We start from the raw sequence: 20,455 nt of genomic DNA, 5'->3' as shown, positions 1-20,455 counted from the left end.
TGACATGGAAACATTATACTGTGAGTGTGTTGACTGACATTAAAACATTATACTGTGAGTGTGTTGACAGACATGGAAACATTATACTGTGAGTGTGTTGACTGACATGGAAACATTATACTGTGTGTGTTGACTGACATGGAAACATTATACTGTGAGTGTGTTGACTGACATGGAAACATTATACTGTGTGTGTTGACTGACATGAAAACATTATACTGTGAGTGTGTTGACTGACATTAAAACATTATACTGTGAGTGTGTTGACTGACATTAAAACATTATACTGTGAGTGTGTTGACTGACATGGAAACATTATACTGTGAGTGTGTTGACTGACATGGAAACATTATACTGTGAGTGTGTTGACTGACATTAAAACATTATACTGTGAGTGTGTTGACTGACATTAAAACATTATACTGTGAGTGTGTTGACTGACATTAAAACATTATACTGTGAGTGTGTTGACTGACATGGAAACATTATACTATGAGTGTGTTGACTGACATGGAAACATTATACTGTGAGTGTGTTGACTGACATGGAAACATTATACTGTGAGTGTGTTGACTGACATGGAAACATTATACTATGAGTGTGTTGACTGACATGGAAACATTATACTGTGAGTGTGTTGACTGACATGGAAACATTATACTGTGAGTGTGTTGACTGACATGGAAACATTATACTGTGAGTGTGTTGACTGACATTAAAACATTATACTGTGAGTGTGTTGACTGACATTAAAACATTATACTGTGAGTGTGTTGACTGACATGGAAACATTATACTGTGAGTGTGTTGACTGACATGGAAACATTATACTGTGAGTGTGTTGACTGACATTAAAACATTATACTGTGAGTGTGTTGACTGACATGGATAACATTATAGTGTAACATTATACTGTGAGTGTGTTGACTGACATGGAAACATTATACTGTGAGTGTGTTGACTGACATTAAAACATTATACTGTGAGTGTGTTGACTGACATTAAAACATTATACTGTGAGTGTGTTGACTGACATGGAAACATTATACTGTGAGTGTGTTGACTGACATTAAAACATTATACTGTGAGTGTGTTGACTGACATGGAAACATTATACTGTGAGTGTGTTGACTGACATGGAAACATTATACTGTGAGTGTGTTGACTGACATGGAAACATTATACTGTGAGTGTGTTGACTGACATTAAAACATTATACTGTGAGTGTGTTGACTGACATTAAAATATTATACTGTGAGTGTGTTGACTGACATTAAAACATTATACTGTGAGTGTGTTGACAGACATGGAAACATTATACTGTGAGTGTGTTGACTGACATGGAAACATTATACTGTGAGTGTGTTGACTGACATGGAAACATTATACTGTGAGTGTGTTGACTGACATTAAAACATTATACTGTGAGTGTGTTGACTGACATTAAAACATTATACTGTGAGTGTGTTGACTGACATTAAAACATTATACTGTGAGTGTGTTGACAGACATGGAAACATTATACTGTGAGTGTGTTGACTGACATGAAAACATTATACTGTGAGTGTGTTGACTGACATGGAAACATTATACTGTGAGTGGGGCGACAGGTAGCCTAGTCGTTAGAGCACTGGGCCAGTATCACGAAAGGTTGCTGGTTCGAATCCCCGAGCTGACAAGATAAAAGATCTGTCGTTCTGTCCCTGAACAGGCAGTAACCCCCGGTAGGCCTTCATTGTAAATAAGAATTTGTTCTTAACTGACTTGCCTATAAATTAAAAGTGTATTGACTGACATGAAAACATTATAGTGTATTGACTGATGTTATAACATTATAGTGTATTGACTGATGTTATAACATTATAGTGTATTGACTGATGTTATAACATTATAGTGTATTGACTGATGTTATAACATTATAGTGTATTGACTGATGTTATAACATTATAGTGTATTGACTGATGTTATAACATTATAGTGTATTGACTGATGTTAACACATTATAGTGTAATGTGTAAGACTTCATGTGTCTGACTGTGCTTTGGAAGCCATGTTAAACAGCCAGTGCAGTAGAATAAAGCCAGTCCTTACGACAGTAGTCTGGGCTCCTCCACTCCATGCAGACGTTGAACTTGTGACAAGATGCCACGTAGGCAGCCAGCGCTACACACGGGTTGTTGACGTACTCCGCATCACGTATCCACACCTCACAGAACGTACTGGGAGGAACCTGCGGCGCATTACAAGAAATACAACAACGTTTTCTTCAATCGTCTGTTTTATGTTTTCAACACATCTACAGCACTGTATTGACTGATGTTAGGGTCCTTATGGGATGGGAGGGTTATACTGTATTGGGATGGGAGAAAACTGTATTGGGATGGGACTGATGTTATGGGATATAGTGGGGAGGGTACTGTATTGGGATGTTATAACATTGGGAGGGTATGTATTGGGATGATGTTATACTGTATTGGAATGGGAGGGTAGGACTGATGTTATAACTGTATTGGGATGGGAGGGTACTGGGAGGGTACTGTCATTGGGATGGGAGGATAGTGTATTGGGAAGGGAGGGCCATGTACAGGATGGGAGTGTATTGGGAATGGGAGGGTACTGTATTCCATGGAATTGGGAGGGTACTGTATTGGGTTGTAGTGTATGGGAGGGTACTGTATTGGGATGGGAGGGTACTGTAATGGGAGGGTACTGTATTTGGATGGGAGGGTACTGTTTTGGATGGGAGGGTACTGTATTGGGATGGGAGGGTACTGTATTGGGATGGGAGGGTGCTGTATGGGATGGGAGGGTACTGTATTGGGATGGGAGGGTACTGTATTGGGATGGGAGGGTACTGTATTGGGATGGGAGGGTACTGATTGGGATGGGGGAGGGTACTGTATTGGGATGGGAGGGTACTGTATTGGAATGGGAGGGTACTGTATTGGGATGGGTAGGATTGGGATAGTGTATTGGGATGGGAGGGTACTGTATTGGGATGGGAGGGTACTGTATTGGGATGGGATTGGGTACTGTATTGGGATGGGAGGGTACTGTATTGGGATGGGAGGGTACTGTATTGGGATGGGAGGGTACTGTATTGGGATGGGAGGGTACTGTATTGGGATGGGAGGGTACTGTATTGGGTATGGGAGGGTACTGTATTGGGATGGGAGGGTACTGTATTGGGATGGGAGGGTACTGTATTGGGATGGGAGGGTACTGTATTGGGATGGGAGGGTACTGTATTGGGATGGGAGGGTACTGTATTGGGATGGGAGGGTACTGTATTGGGATGGGAGGGTACTGTATTGGGATGGGAGGGTACTGTATTGGGATGGGAGGGTACTGTATTGGGATGGGAGGGTACTGTATTGGGATGGGAGGGTACTGTATTGGGATGGGAGGGTACTGTATTGGGATGGGAGGGTACTGTGGGATTGGGATGGGGGAGGGTACTGTATTGGGGATGGGAGGGTACTGTATTGGGATGGGAGGGTACTGTATTGGGATGGGAGGGTACTGTATTGGGATGGGAGGGTACTGTATTGGGATGGGAGGGTACTGTATTGGGATGGGAGGATAGTGTATTGGGATGGGAGGATAGTGTATTGGGATGGGAGGGTACTGTACGACGAGGGAGAGAGAGAGAGAGGAAGCAGGGAACCTACAAAAGCATGGCACGGGCTGAAGGAGGTGTTTCGCAGCATGGTCATACACTGGGAACAGTCGCTGGTGGAACAGTTGACTTCTCTGCGCCGGCTGTGGCTGATGTAACTAGTGGTGTTGGGGACCTGCCAGCTGTCGATGAACACCGCTGGGTCCTCGCTCTCCCCGACTGTCGTCCCATTCGACAGCATCAGGTCGTTGGCCGGGTTACCATCACAGCAACCTGGGGGGGAAGTAGGGGGGAGAGAGAGAGAGAGAGAGACAGAGAGAGAGAGAGAGGCATGAGAGAGAGACATGGGAGAGAGAGAGAGAGAGACATGAGAGAGAGACATGAGAGAGAGACATGAGAGAGAGACATGAGAGAGAGAGAGAGACATGAGAGAGAGACATGAGAGAGAGAGAGAGAGAGAGAGAGAGAGAGAGAGAGGCATGAGAGAGAGAAATGGAGAGAGAGAGAGAGAGAGACATGAGAGAGAGAGAGAGAGAGAGAGAGAGAGAGAGAGAGAGAGAGGTGATCGGAAGAGGGGAACAGAGGGGGAGAGGCGAGAGAGAAAGAGTGAGAGAGAGCACGCGTCGGGGGGCAAGGCCATGGCCAGATGAAACAGCGTTATTATTTCAGGAATGGCACGTTCACCTACGAAACATGCACAACATCTCAGGGACCCTACTCAATATGTGGCCCCTACTCAATCTGTGGCCCCTACTCAATCTGTGGCCCCTACGCAATCTATGGCCCCTACTCAATCTGTGGCCCCTACACAATCTATGGCCCCTACTCAATCTGTGGCCCCTACACAATCTATGGCCCCTACTCAATCTGTGGCCCCTACAAACATGCACATGGCCCCAACTCAATCTATGGCCCTACTCAATCTATGGCCCTATGGCTCCTACTCAATCTGTGGCAATCCCTACACAATCTATGGCCCCTCTATGGCCCTTACTCAATCTCAATCTGTGGCCCCTACACAATCTATGGCCCCTACTCAATCTGTGGCCCCTACACAATCTATGGCCCCTACTCAATCTGTGGCCCCTACACAATCTATGGCCCCTACATTTACATTTTTTTTTTTACATTTAAGTCATTTAGCAGACGCTCTTATCCAGAGCGACTTACAAATTGGTGCATTCACCTTATGACATCCAGTGGAACAGTAGTGCATCTAAATCTTTTAAGGGGGGTGAGAGGGATTACTTTATCCTACTCAATCTATGGCCCTTACTCAATCTATGGCCCCTACTCAATCTATGGCTCCTTCTCAATCTATGGCCCCAACTCAATCTATGGCCCCTACACAATCTATGGTCCCTACTCAATCTATGGCCCTTACTCAATCTATGGCTCCTTCTCAATCTGTGGCCCCTACTCAATCTATGGCTCCTTCTCAATATATGGCCCCTACTCAATCTGTGGCCCCTACACAATCTGTTGCCCCTACTCAATCTGTGGCTCCTACACAATCTATGGCCCCTACTCAATCTGTGGCCCCTACTCAAAATATGGCTCCTTCTCAATCTATGGCCCCAACTCAATCTATGGCCCCTACACAAGCTATGGTCCCTACTCAATCTATGGCACTTACTCTATCTATGGCTCCTTCTCAATCTATGGCCCCAACTCAATCTATGGCCCCTACACAATCTATGGTCCCTACTCAATCTATGGCACTTACTCTATCTATGCCTCCTTCTCAATCTATGGCCCCTACGCAATCTATGGTCCCTACTCAATCTATGGCACTTACTCTATCTATGCCTCCTTCTCAATATATGGCCCCTACACAATCTATGGTCCCTACTCAATCTGTGGCATTTACTCAATCTATGGCTCCTACTCAATCTATGGCTCCTACTCAATCTATTGTCCCTACTCAATCTATGGAATTTACTCAATCTATGGCTCCTACTCAATCTATGGCCCCTACTCAACCTGAATGGCTATAGCAGGTGAGGTCCTATGGTACGTCCCAAATGGCACCCTATCCCTAGTGCACAACCTTTGACCCCATGGCCTGGGCAAAAGGAGTGGTATAAATAGGGAATAGGGTCCCACTTGGGAAGCACACTACAACCAGCCTCCGTACCACTCCACTTCAAATGGATGCCAGTGTCCTGGTAAACCAAATGGCATTGTCCTGGTAAACCACATGCCAGTGTCCTGGTAAACCACATGCCAGTGTCCTGGTAAACCACATGCCAGTGTCCTGGTAAACCACATGCCAGTGTCCTGGTAAACCACATGCCAGTGTCTTGGTAAACCACATGCCAGTGTCTTGGTAAACCACATGCCAGTGTCCTGGTAAACCACATGCCAGTGTCTTGGTAAACCACATGCCAGTGTCCTGGTAAACCACATGCCAGTGTCCTGGTAAACCAAATATCAGTGTCCTGGTAAACCACATACTAGTGTCCTGGTAAACCACATGCCAATGTCTTGGTAAACCACATGCCAGTGTCCTGGTAAACCACATACTAGTGTCCTGGTAAACCAAATATCAGTGTCCTGGTAAACCACATACTAGTGTCCTGGTAAACCATGCCATGTAAACCACATGCCAGTGTCCTGGTAAAAGTGTCCTGGTAAACCACATGCTAGTGTCCTGGTAAACCACATGCCAATGTCTTGGTAAACCACATGCCAGTGTCCTGGTAAACCAAATATCAGTGTCCTGGTAAACCACATACCAACGTCCTCATAAGTTCTAACTACACAACATACCACAGAGGCCCATGGTGGGCAGTTTGCTGTTGTAGCTCTCTGTCTCGATGACCAACATGCCCGTGCTGTGGAACCACTGCAGCTTCAGGCCCGCTGGCGTACGGATCAGATACATGTTGCCGGTGTCCAGGATCTCAAAGCCAAACTTCTTGAACCTCGGCTTGGCGTACCTCGAGTTCACATACAGCTGACAGAGAGAAAAGATGTGTCAAAATCCTATATGTTGAGGGGTACTGTATTTTCTAATATAGATAGGCCTACAAATACTACTGTGTGTGTGGCAAGTTAATTAACATCTCATCACTTTTTAGGTCTAGGATGAACTCTTTCTACTTGACATTGACTTTGATTCTGTCTGTAGTCAAATTGGTGAATAAAGGGCTAGTTAGACCGAGAGAGATGGGAAAGATGAAGAAGAGATAGGAAGAGATGAAGAAGAGATAGGAGGAGATGAAGAAGAGATGAAGAAGAAATTAGGAAGAGATGAGGAAGAATAGGAAGAGATGAAGAAGAGATAGGAAGGGATGAAGAAGAGATTAGGAAGAGATGAGGAAGAAATAGGAAGAGATGAAGAAGAGTTAGGAAGAGATGAAGCAGAGATAGGAAGAGATTATGAAGAAGAGATAGGAAGAGATGAAGAAGAGATAGGGAAGAGATGAAGAAGAGATAGGAAGAGATGAAGAAGAGATGAAGAAGAGATAGGAAGAGAGAAGAGATGAAGAAGAGATGGGAAGAGATGAAGAAGAGATGGGAAGAGATGAAGAAGAGATAGGAAGAGATGAAGAAGAGATGAAGAAGAGATAGGAAGAGATGAAGAGATAGGAAGAGATGAAGAAGAGATGAGGAATAGATGAAGTAGAGATGAAGAAGAGATAGGAAGAGATGAAGAGATAGGAAGAGATGAAGAAGAGATAGCAAGAGATGAAGAAGAGATAGGAAGAGATGAAGAAGAGATAGGAAGAGATGAATAGATAGGAAGAGATGAAGAAGAGATGAAGAAGAGAAGGGAAGAGATGAAGAAGAGATAAAGAAGAGATAGGAAGAGATGAAGAAGAGAGAAGAGAGATAGGAAGAGATGAAGAGATAGGAAGAGATGAAGAAGAGATGAGGAATAGATGAAGAGATGAAGAAGAGATAGGAAGAGATGAAGAAGAGATAGGAAGAGATGAAGAAGAGATAGGAAGAGATGAAGAAGAGATGAAAGAAGAGATAGGAAGAGATGAAGAAGAGATAGGAAGAAGAAGAGATAGGAAGAGATGAAGAAGAGATGAAGAAGAGATGAGGAAGAGATGAAGAAGAGATGAAGAAGAGATAGGAAGAGATGAAGAGATAGGAAGAGATGAAGAAGAGATGGGAAGAGATGAAGAAGAGATGAAGAAGAGATGGGAAGAGATGAAGAAGAGATGGGAAGAGATGAAGAAGAGATGAAGAAGCGATAGGAAGAAATGAAGAGGCGATAGGAAGAGATGGGAAGAGATGAAGAAGAGATAAGAAGAGATGAAGAAGAGATGGGAAGAGATGAAGAAGTGATAAAGAAGAGATGAAGAAGAGATAGGAAGAGATGAAGCAGAGATAGGAAGAGATGAAGAAGAGATAGGAAGAGATGAAGAAGAGAAGAAGAGATGAATAGGGAAGAGATGAAGAAGAGATGGGAAGAGATGAAGAAGAAGAGATAGGAAGAGATGAAGAAGAGATGAAGAAGAGATAGGAAGAAGAAGAATGATAAAGAAGAGATAGGAAGAGATGGGAAGAGAGAGAGAAGAGATAGGAAGAGATGAAGAAGAGATAGGAAGAGATGAAGAGTGATAAAGAGATAGGAAGAGATGAAGAAGAGATAGGAAGAGATGAAGAAGAGATAGGAAAGAAGAGATAGGAAGAGATGAAGAAGAGATGAGGAAGAGATGGAAGAGATAGGAAGAGATGAAGAAGAGATAGGAAGAGATGATGAAGAGATGAGGAAGAGTAGAAGAAGAGATGGGAAGAGATGAAGAAGAGATGGGAAGAGATGAAGAAGAGATAGGAAGAGATGAAGAAGAGATAGGAAGAGATTAAGAGATAGGAAGAGATGAAGAAGAGATGGGAAGAGATGAAGAAGAGATAGCAAGAGATGAAGAGATAGGAAGAGTAGAAGAAGAGATGGGAAGAGATGAAGAAGAGATGGGAAGAGATGAAGAAGAGATAGGAAGAGATGAAGAAGAGATAGGAAGAGATTAAGAGATAGGAAGAGATGAAGAAGAGATGGGAAGAGATGAAGAAGAGATAGCAAGAGATGAAGAGATAGGAAGAGATGAAGAAGAGATAGGAAGAGATGATGAAGAGATGATGAAGAAATGAAGAGGCGATAGGAAGAGATGGGAAGAGATGAAGAGGAGATGAAGAAGAGATAGGAAGAGATGAAGAAGAGATTAAGAAGAGATAAGAAGAGATGAAGAAGAGACGAAGGAACAGACTGACCCTCCTCTGCAGTCTGTTGATGACCAGGTGGTTGGACTTGTGGGTAATGTTCAAAACCACTAGACACAGGTTGGTGAAATTCCACAGCAGCTTCGGATGGAAACAGAAAAATAAATATTAAATATACTTATTTATTTTATTTACAAAGGCTAAGAATCTCTAATAAAAGGGATTAAAGTCATATACAACTACTCGACATGTGAATGAATAATGATCATTTCCTGAGAATTTTACATTATATAGGGGTGTAAGACAAGGATGTCCTTTATCACCATATTTATTGATTATCGCCACTGAAATACTTTCTGCAAATGTACTGTAGCTACAGTATAGGGCCTCACTGTGTCTGAGACGGCCATTTTGGGGAAACCGGCAATACAGTTACCTACTGTAAATTCTATAGCTTCATGGCCTCACTTTCTCTGTGGCGGCCATTTTGGGGGCACAAGTGTTACAATGACCTAATGTACCCTCATCCTCACCGTGTCGGAGTCAGCGGGGCATTCCTGGACCACGATGCTCACGGTCTCACTGGGCAGCTGGGTCACAATGTAGGAGGTAGCCTTGTAGATGGCCACGCTGTTACCATCAAACGTGATCACGTTCAGGTCAGGGAACACTGAGCAGCGACCTGGAGGAGACAGGACAACACCGGCAAGAAACAGGACATCATGACTGAGAAACGCCTGACGGGGAGGGTGTGTGTGTGTGTGTGTGTGTGTGTGTGTGTGTGTGTGTGTGTGTGTGTGTGTGTGTGTGTGTGCGTCAGTGGAGGCTGGTGGGGGGAGCAATAGGAGGACGGGCTCATTTTAATGGTTGGAGTGAAATAAATGGAAAGTTATCAAACACATCAAACATATGGAAACAACATGTTTGACTCCCTTCCTTTTTATTCCATTCCAGCCATTACAACGAGCCCATCCTCCTATAGATCCTCCCATCAGCCTCCATTGGAGTGTGTGTCTACTACTGTGAACGTGTGTCGGCTAGCAGTTGTCCTCACATGGGCAGTCCCACTGTGGGCAGCACTTGTCCCCGTTGACCAGGATGGCGAAGCCGAGCAGACCGCAGTTAGGAGGGGTGGAGTTATACAGACAGTTCTGGGACATGTTGAATCGGACCAGCTGGCCGCTCACACAGAGGAACTTGGTACACTCATCTATGATCTCTGAATAGGGAGGCTGAGACAGGGAAGAACAACAGTTACTACCTGGACAGATTGAACAACATGTGTTATAGAGTTTCCTAATTGACAACAAAGATTAGATGAAGACATTGATGAGAGAAACCATTGATGAGAGAAACCATTGATGAGAGAAACCATTGATGAGAGAAACCATTGATGAGAGAAACCATTGATGAGAGAAACCATTGATGAGAGAAAACATTGATGAGAGAAACCATTGATGAGAGAAACCATTGATGAGAGAAACCATTGATGAGAGAAACCATTGATGAGAGAAACCATTGATGAGAGAAACCATTGATGAGAGAAACCATTGATGAGAGAAACCATTGACGAGAGAAACCATTGACGAGAGAAACCATTGATGAGAGAAACCATTGACGAGAGAAACCATTGACGAGAGAAAACATTGACGAGAGAAACCATTGATGAGAGAAACCATTGACGAGAGAAAACATTGATGAGAGAAACCATTGATGAGAGAAACCATTGATGAGAGAAACCATTGATGAGAGAAACCATTGATGAGAGAAACCATTGAGAGAAACCATTGATGAGAGAAACCATTGATGAGAGAAACCATTGATGAGAGAAACCATTGATGAGAGAAACCATTGATGAGAGAAACCATTGATGAGAGAAACCATTGATGAGAGAAACCACGTACGAACAAGTAGCTAGACTACAGAGCGTTAGTAAATAAGGTAACAGGCTGAGACGACTGAGCCGACAGAGAGGCCTGGACTTCTCAGATAGTAAAAATTATTATGTATATATGTATTGATTTAACCTTTCTTTAAACGAGGCAAGTCAGTTAAGAACAAATTCTTATTTACAATGACGGCCTACACCGGCCAAACCCTAACCTGGACGACGCTGGGACAATGGTGCACCGCCCTATGGGACTCCCAATCACGGCCGGTTGTGATACAGCTTGGATTCGTAACCAGGGTGTCTGTAGTGACGCCTCAAGCACTGAGATGCAGTGCCTTAGACCGCTGCGCCACTCAGGAGTCCCATGGAGCCTACATTGAGCCTCAGGGAGCCCACATTGAGCCCCATGGAGCCCACATTGAGCTCCATGGAGCCTACATTGAGCGCCATGGAGCCTACATTGAGCGCCATGGAGCCTACATTGAGCGCCATGGAGCCTACATTGAGTCCCATTGAGCCTACATTGAGCCAAATGGAGCCTACATTGAGCCGCATTGAGCCTACATGGAGAAGAGAGGAAAGGAGAGAGGACTTGGTCTACTCACAGTACACATCCTAGTTGAGGACACTGCCATGGATGTAGTAACCTCTGCCGTAGTTCCAACACGCTCTGTCGTGGTATATGGCGATACTGCCGTTGGTGACGCGGTTGTCTCTGATGTGGTGTACGGAGACACAGGTGATGGTGACGCGGTTGTCTCTGATGTGGTGTACGGAGACACAGGTGATGGTGACGCGGTTGTCTCTGATGTGGTGTACGGAGACACAGGTGATGGTGACGCGGTTGTCTCTGATGTGGTGTACGGAGACACAGGTGATGGTGACGCGGTTGTCTCTGATGTGGTGTACGGAGACACAGGTGGTGGTGATGGAGTCTTTTGTGTAGTGGAGTCTACGCCGTCCACCCTCTCTGGCTCTGGGGTGGAGGTCGGGGTGGCCGTGGGGGGCAAGGCGGGTACTGAGGGAGCTGCTGGCACATCTGGTGTGACCTTTGGCGTGACCTTTGGTGTGACCCCTGGAGTGCCTGAGACCTCTGTAGAGGTCAGCAGGTCAGGCGAAGGAGTCATTCTGGTTGTGCTCTCTGTGAATGCTGGAGTATCCCCTGTCTCTCTAGTGGTGGATGGTACTATTCCTTCTGGTGTAGTAGTGGTGGATGTGGATGGTTCTGCGGTCGCTCCTGTGGGTCCTGTGGGGACGGCGGTAGGTTCTGTGACCGTGGTCAGGCTGGGAACGGAAACAGAAGCGGATGTGGTCGTGCCAGTGGGTCCTGTGGGGACGGCGGTAGATTCTGTGACCGTGGTCAGGCTGGGAACGGAAACAGAAGTGGATGTGGTTGTGCCAGTGCCGGTCGGGGCAGCGGAGCTGCTAACGCCTGCTGCATATTCTGTGGTTCTGGCAGTGGTGACTGGTTTGGTCGTGGTACGAACGGTCGTGGTTGGAACAACCTCTGAGACGGTAGCTGTGACCAGGCTAGGAGGAGCGACCGTAGGAGGACCGGGTCTGGTCGTCGCTGTCGGAACCCCTGGAACTCCCAGAGTTCTTGTATCTACAGTTGCCCTAACAGTGCTCGGTCTGGCGGTGGACCTCACCGTTGTGGCAGTTCTGGACGTCGTCACGGGAACCCTGCCTGTTGTTGTCCTGCGTGTTGTTGTCATTGGTCTGTGGGTGGTCTTGGAGACCACTTTAGAAGTAGGAACCACTCTGGTAGTGACTCTCTCTAGGTGGCTAGTGGGTCTGGGGACTGACGTGGTGGAGGTGGAGGACCTGCTTGTGGTTACTGGACCAGACCAGGAAGAAGTTGGTTCTTGTGTAGTTGTTGTGGAAGTAGTAGACAATACTTCCACCCTTCCTGTATCGGGAGGAACGCTAGTAGTCTCTGTTAGCGGTCTGATGGTCACTGGGCTGATGGCAGTGGTCACTGGGACACCAGGTACAGGTGTGATGGTGGTCGTATGGACACCAGGTAAAGGTGGGACAGTGGTCACTGGGACACCAGGTACAGGTGTGATGGTGGTCGTATGGACACCAGGTAAAGGTGGGACAGTGGTCACTGGGACACCAGGTACAGGTGTGATGGTGGTCGTATGGACACCAGGTAAAGGTGGGACAGTGGTCACTGGGACACCAGGTACAGGTGTGATGGTGGTTGTATGGACTCCAGGTAAAGGTGGGACAGTTGTCGTAGGGACCGTTGTGGTGAGAGGTAATGCTGGTTCCCCAGGTACACCAGGCATGGCCAGGGGTTCATGTGTCGCAGGAGGTCTCTCCGTCCTGGAGGTTGAAACTGCGCCAGTTGAAGTCTCGGGCGGAGCTGTGGTGGTTTTGGCAGTGGTCGTCATGGTAACTGAGGTTGTGGTGGTGACGCCTGGCACTGTAGATGAAGCAACGTGGTGAAGTGTGTCAGTGGTGGTAGTGGAGAAGACTTGGTGTGGAGAGACGTCTACTTCTGTGCTGACCGCAGGTTTCACTGGGACCTCAGGTGTGGTCACCCTCTCTGTGCTAGAGACAAGGCTAGAAGGAGTGGTGGAGGTTTCGCTGTGGGGGGGCCTCCAAGGCTTCGTGGTCTTCAGTGTGGTGGGGTGCTGGGTCGTTACGGTCCCTACAGCCACTGGTGGACCTGGCACGGTCGTGGTGGTCTCTGTGTGTGACACCGGTGATACAGGTAATGTGGTTGTGGTTGGGACCACTGCTTCTGTTGTGGTCGAGATGGAAGGAGAGGTGAAGGTGGTCGTGGTGGTCTCTGTGTGTGACACCGGTGATACAGGTAATGTGGTTGTGGTTGGGACCACTGCCTCTGTTGTGGTCGAGATGGAAGGAGAGGTGAAGGTGATCTTGGGGGACTCTGTGGTCGTTACCAGAAGGTCTGGAGGTTTGGTGGTCGTTGTTGTCGGGGGACCGGTAGTAGTGGTCAGTCTCCAGTCCACAGCTTCAGTCGGGTGTGCGGTTGTGGTTGTGTGTTCTGTGGTTCTCTCTGTGGTTGAAACAACGCCAGACCAAGAGGTCCTTTCAGTGTAGGCCGTAGGTGTTGTTGTCAGTTGAGATGTTGTTACCGTGTCTATGACAATCACAGGTGTGACTACAGCCGGTGTCATGGTTATACGGGTCGTTACCAAGGGTTCTGCTGTTGCCGTTGAGACCGGTGCTCTCGTCGTTTTCTTGGTTGTCGCCGGCTGTTCTGAGGTAGGGCCGGTTGATATTGTTGTTGTCGTTGGCATGGGAACAGCGGTGGTAGTCGGTAGCTCAGGAACTGGAGTTGTGGATGTCCTCAGCTCTGTCGGGGAGGCGTGAACGGTCTTCTCTGTGGTTGCCGGGAAAACAAGTGGTGGCGTTGTCTTCGGGCGTGTGGACGGTGTGGTTCTGAGAGTAGTGAAAGGGGTGACTGGTGAGGTTGATACTGTGCTGGGTTTTGAAGTGGGTTCTGGTGGTGGTGGTATTGTTGTTGTTACGGTGTGAACGGTGGAGGTCGGTGAGAGAGAGGGTACTGTAGTATCGGCTGTAGTCGATACACCAGGAGAGAGGACTTTGATTGTTGATGGCTCGGTTGTCTCCACAGTTACAGGCTTTGTGCTTGTCTCTGTGGGTGCACCAAGGGTGGTTATAGAAGCTGTAGTCCTGGTTGTAGTCCTAGTTGTAGTCCTGGTTGTAGTCCTAGTTGTAGTCCTAGTTGTAGTCAAAGCTGTGTCCCCGGGTGTCTCTGAGACTGTGATTGGACGTGGACTAGAGGTGGTTGAGACTGGAGTCCCTGTGTCTCCAGGACGTGTGGTGGCCTTGGTGGTCACACTGGTGGGGGTGACTGGTACTGCAGGCAGGGCGCTGGTCTGAGTAGGCCCCACGGTGGAGCTTATCCAGGGGCCCATGGTAGTGGATGGAGGGGGGCTGGTGAATGTGGTGTCTGTAGGCCCTGGGCGTAGAGAGGGCCTGGTGGTGGAGGACGTGAGCCAGAACAGAGCTGTGATAGAGAAGGGGACCTGGCTGGTCCTCTCTGTGCTGGGGCCTAGGGGGCTGGGTGTGAAGCTGGGGGCCCTGGTCGTCCTCTCTGTACTGCCTTCTGTAGTGGAGGGTAAGGACGGAGATGTCTTCACTGTAGATACAACCTCCACCACCTCAGGTCTTACTGAGGTGGCCAGGGATGGAGTTGAGTGTGTTGCTGCTGCACTGGTTCCCTCTGGAGCCGGTACGGCTGAAGAGGTGCTGGGCAGAACCACCTTATCGGTCACTGTGGTCGGAACCTTAGCAGAGGTGGTCAGAGCATCCAAAGCAGAAGTTGAGACAATAGGAATGGTGGTGGTGGCTGCAGTAGTGGGGACTGTGTCTGAAGGGGTGGTGTAGGGAGGCTGGATGGAAGTGGTGGTGAGGGGGACAGGGGGACCCGGGGTGGAGCGTGCTGTGGAGAGGCCTGGGCTAGCCGGGCTGCTCCTAGTGGTGGTTGTGGTGGCTGAAGGAGTGACAGCTGCAGGTGTTGACTCAACACTGCTGTCAGTAGTAATGGGCTGCACAGCAACTGGTGGCTTAATGCCTGGAGCACAAACAATAAAACAACTGTTAGATAAGTACTGCTGCTGGCGAGAGAAAGTGGAAGAGAGAGAAAGAGAGAGAGAGAGAGAGAGAGAGAGAGAGTGGAAGAGAGAGAAAGAGAGAGAGAGAGAGAGAGAGAGAGAGAGAGAGAGAGTAGAAGAAGAGTGATCCATTCCTCCCCTGTGGCCAAACTTCAACCACACACAGCACATGGCTCATGACTCATGTTGATGGTAGATTAGAGTGTTGATCTTGATTAAACAGATGTGAGCTGTGAATATCTCAGCGTTTCAGAAATCTGATAGGACACTGTATTCATATAGTTACTGTATGTATTCAGAGATCTTGAGGTGAGCCCAATAACACGTGCAAGGGGTATGTTTCATGTGACCTTTACATGTATGAGTGGGTTGTTGAGTCATTTTAAAAACAAGGATATCCTCTAAACCTAAATATATTTGTATCTGTCCCACATCACTGTACAAATACAACTTCAAAATAAATAGTAAATAGTCCTCAGTTACTGGATAGTCCATTTTACTTCTGATAATGTAGTCAGTTTGAGTTATCACTAGTATGAGAAGTGAAGTGAAGTGTGGAGTGGAGAGGAGTGGAGAGGAGGGGAGAGGAGAGGAGAGGCAAGGAGAGGAGAGGAGTGGAGTGGAGGAGTGGAGTGGAGTGGAGGGGAGGGGAGGGGAGAGGAGAGGAGAGGGAGGAGAGGAGGAGGGGGAGGGGAGGAGTGGAGTGGAGTGGAGGGGAGGGGGGAGAGGAGAGGGAGAGGAGAGGAGAGAGAGGAGAGGAGAGGAGTGGAGGAGGAGGGAGGGAGGGGAGGGAGGGAGGGGTGGAGGGGAGGGGAGGGGAGGGGAGAGGAGAGGGAGGGGGAGGGAGAGGAGAGGAGAGGAGAGGAGAGTGGAGTGGAGTGGAGAAAATGTCCTGATACTCACAGTCTTCAACATGGACACATCTCTGAGTGACCTCATCCAGCACCATGTGACCAGGACACAGAGGCAGACATCCCTCCACTCTACAGAGCAACACACAGCTCTGAATACACCTGCCAGCTACTCTCTATACACTAACATCACATTTCATTTACAGTGTATTGAAACAAGGTTTCCAAAAGGGTTCTCTGGCCACATAGGAGAACCCCATAGGAGAACCCCATAGGAGAACCCCATAGGAGAACCCCATAACCCCATAGGAGAACCCCATAGGAGAACCCCATAGGACGGCCCAATAACCTTTATAGGTTCTAGAAGCACCTTTTTTGCTAAGAGTGTACAAGAACAATTGTGACAGATGGACAGCTGTAGAGTAGTTATATTTTCATCTATTAGGTATGTCCTACAATTAAAATGTTACAAAAGACTAACACTCTTCTGAGCCATGTATCAACATCTGTGGAAATATCAGATTACTGCAAAACATGTTGATCTAATATCTCAGTGTTGTTTGTACTGTATCTGACTGGCTGATTGGCTGACTGACTGACTGGCTGACTGACTGGCTGACTGGCTGGCTGGCTGGTTGACTGGCTGACTGGCTGACTGGCTGACTGGCTGACTGGCTGGCTGACTGGCTGACTGACTGGCTGACTGACTGGCTGGCTGACTGGCTGACTGGTTGACTGGCTGACTGACTGGCTGACTGGCTGGTTGACTGACTGGCTGACTGACTGGCTGACTGGCTGACTGACTGGCTGACTGGCTGACTGGCTGGTTGACTGGCTGACTGGCTGACTGGTTGACTGGCTGACTGGCTGACTGACTGGCTGACTGGCTGACTGGCTGACTGGCTGGCTGGCTGACTGGCTGGCTGGCTGGTTAACTGGCTGACTGGCTGACTGGTTGTCTGACTGACTGGCTGACTGGCAGACTGTCTGATTGGCTGACTGACTGACTGATTACACAATATAGCTGGAGGCTTCACATTCACATGGTGTTGAAGGTTTAGCCCCTGTCTGTGTTGGTGTACGGTTGCATCCCAAACAGTGCCCTGTTCCCTATATAGTGCACTACTTTCGACCAGGGCTTTATGCACTATATAGAGAATAGGGCTTTATCCCCTATATAGTGCACTACTTTCGACCAGGGCTTTATGCACTATATAGAGAATAGGGCTTTATCCCCTATATAGTGCACTACTTTCGACCAGGGCTTTATGCACTATATAGAGAATAGGGCTTTATGCCCTATGTAGTGCACTACTTTCGACCAGGGCTTTATGCCCTATGTAGTGCACTACTTTCGACAAGGGCTTTATGCCCTATGTAGTGCACTATATAGAGAACAGGGTGGCATTTAGGATGCATCCGTAGTGTCACCTTGTGCTGCCTTACTTTGGAACGGTGCCACATGCCTCCCCCGAGGGGTCACTGCAGGTCCTGAAGCAGGGACTGACACACGAATCATACCTCCACTGGCACTTAGGACCCGTAGGGGTGTCTGGACCAGGGCCTGGGGGAAAATACACACTTTACAGAAAGTGTTGCACAGCAGAGTATGAAACATGGGAATAAGTATTACTTGTGTTAGTGAATTTCAATCATATTACAGAGTCTCCTACTAAAGAGGTACATTTAAAAAAGAGGTAAATAAATTAAGTGAGTTGAGTTCTATCTCGACTATCGTCTGGACTCTGCCTAACCCCTCTGGACCACTCCTGGTCGACTATCGTCTGGACTCTGCCTAACCTCTCTGCACCTCTCCTGGTCGACTATCGTCTGGACTCTGCCTAACCTCTCCCGGTCTCCTGGTCGACTATCGTCTGGACTCTGCCTAACCCCTCTGGACCTCTCCTGGTCGACTATCGTCTGGACTCTGCTTAACCTCTCTGGACCTCTCCTGGTCGACTATCGTCTGGACTCTGCCTAACCTCTCTGGAATCTCCTGGTTTCCTGGTCGACTATCGTCTGGTCTCTGCCTAACCTCTCTGGACCTCTCCTGGTCTCCTGGTCGACTATCGTCTGGTCTCTGCCTAACCTCTCTGGACCTCTCCTGGTCTCCTGGTCGACTATCGTCTGGACTCTGCCTAACCTCTCTGCACCTCTCCTGGTCGACTATCGTCTGGTCTCTGCCTAACCTCTCTGGACCACTCCTGGTCTCCTGGTCGACTATCGTCTGGTCTCTGCCTAACCTCTCTGGACCTCTCCTGGTCTCCTGGTCGACTATCGTCTGGAATCTGCCTAACCTCTCTGCATCTCTCCTGGTCGACTATCGTCTGGACTCTGCCTAACCCCTCTGGACCTCTCCTGGTTGACTATCGTCTGGACTCTGCCTAACCTCTCCTGGTCTCCTGGTCGACTATCGTCTGGACTCTGCCTAACCCCTCTGGACCTCTCCTGGTCGACTATCGTCTGGACTCTGCTTAACCTCTCTGGACCTCTCCTGGTCGACTATCGTCTGGACTCTGCCTAAACCCTCTGGACCTCTCCTGGTCGACTATCGTCTGGACTCTGCCTAACCTCTCTTGCACCTCTCCTGGTCGACTATCGTCTGGACTCTGCTTAACCTCTCTGGACCTCTCCTGGTCGACTATCGTCTGGACTCTGCCTAACCTCTCTGGACCTCTCCTGGTCGACTATCGTCTGGACTCTGCCTAACCTCTCTGGACCTCTCCTGGTCGACTATCGTCTGGACTCTGACTAACCTCTCTGGACCTCTCCTGGTCAACTATCGTCTGGACTCTGCTTAACCTCTCTGGACCTCTCCTGGTCTCCTGGTCGACTATCGTCTGGACTCTGCCTAACCTCTCTGGACCTCTCCTGGTCTCCTGGTCGACTATGTTCTGGACTCTGCCTAACCTCTCTGGACCTCTCCTGGTCTCCTGGTCGACTATCGTCTGGACTCTGCTTAACCTCTCTGGACTCTCCTGGTCTCCTGGTCGACTATCGTCTGGACTCTGCCTAACCTCTCTGGACCTCTCCTGGTCTCCTGGTCGACTGTCGTCTGGACTCTGCCTAACCTCTCTGGACCTCTCCTGGTCTCCTGGTCGACTGTCGTCTGGACTCTGCCTAACCTCTCTGGACCTCTCCTGGTCTCCTGGTCGACTATCGTCTGGACTCTGCCTAACCTCTCTGGACCTCTCCTGGTCGACTATCGTCTGGACTCTGCTTAACCTCTCTGGACCTCTCCTGGTCTCCTGGTCGACTATCGTCTGGACTCTGCTTAACCTCTCTGGACCTCTCCTGGTCTCCTGGTCGACTATCGTCTGGACTCTGCCTAACCTCTCTGGACCACTCCTGGTCTCCTGGTCGACTATCGTCTGGACTCTGCCTAACCTCTCTGGACCTCTCCTGGTCTCCTAGTCGACTATCGTCTGGACTCTGCCTAACCTCTCTGGACCTCTCCTGGTCAACTATCGTCTGGACTCTGCTTAATCTCTCTGGACCTCTCCTGGTCTCCTGGTCGACTATCGTCTGGACTCTGCCTAACCTCTCTGGACCTCTCCTGGTCGACTATCATCTGGACTCTGCCTAACCTCTCTGGACCTCTCCTGGTCGACTATCGTCTGGACTCTGCTTAACCTCTCTGGACCTCTCCTGGTCGACTATCGTCTGGACTCTGCCTAACCTCTCTGGACCTCTCCTGGTCTCCTGGTCGACTATCGTCTGGACTCTGCCTAACCTCTCTGGACCTCTCCTGGTCTCCTGGTCGACTATCGTCTGGACTCTGCCTAACCTCTCTGGACCTCTCCTGGTCAACTATGTCCGGCATCCACTGCTGTCAGAGAGTAACCCTATCTGTTTCTGCCAGCCTGTGTGGACTCTGCTATGCTCCTAAAACAAATGGCTGACATATTTTTAGCCCCAGTAATTACCCAGCCTGCATCGGGAGCAGCAAACTGTGGAGACAGAAAGAGAGCAGGACTCTCTAGACCTCACTAACTCTAACATACATTTGGACCTGAACTATGATTCACAAATCACTTTACTAGATTGTGAACAGAAATACTCTCCAAATGGTGAAGTTGTTTCTTGGATCAAATAAAAACCACCCCTGCCTAGTGTCTGACCACCCCCTCTCTGTTCTCTCTTCCGCCCAGTCAAAGACTCCGACCACTGGGCATTAGCCAGGGCAAAGCTCCTTCTCTGGAAGCCGTATACTGGAAGGGCTGGTCGGTTTTTGTTTTGGAACATCCGTGGTGCCTTTGGGGACCCTGATCTGGGGGGGCCTGGTCTGGGGGGCCCTTGTTTG

The 20,455-nt window shown here is 48.3% G+C and overlaps 1 protein-coding gene across 1 annotated transcript in view; it reads right to left on the bottom strand.

Annotated features, from left to right (window-relative positions):
- The window catches only part of otog (otogelin), a 145,646-nt gene that overhangs the window by 28,568 nt on the left and 96,623 nt on the right, over positions 1-20,455 (bottom strand). The window contains 10 exon segments of the mRNA XM_065011203.1: positions 2,092-2,230; positions 3,672-3,892; positions 6,392-6,578; positions 8,846-8,935; positions 9,328-9,476; positions 9,849-10,026; positions 11,061-11,245; positions 11,296-15,261; positions 16,205-16,284; positions 17,599-17,716. Of these exon segments, the coding sequence (XP_064867275.1) occupies positions 2,092-2,230; positions 3,672-3,892; positions 6,392-6,578; positions 8,846-8,935; positions 9,328-9,476; positions 9,849-10,026; positions 11,061-11,245; positions 11,296-15,261; positions 16,205-16,284; positions 17,599-17,716 (5,313 nt within the window).

The sequence above is a fragment of the Oncorhynchus nerka genome, linkage group LG27 (assembly GCF_034236695.1).
Source record: "Oncorhynchus nerka isolate Pitt River linkage group LG27, Oner_Uvic_2.0, whole genome shotgun sequence".
Lineage (NCBI taxonomy): Eukaryota > Metazoa > Chordata > Actinopteri > Salmoniformes > Salmonidae > Oncorhynchus > Oncorhynchus nerka.
Note: the sequence above shows the minus strand (reverse complement) of the source record. Positions and strands in the feature narration are given on the sequence as shown.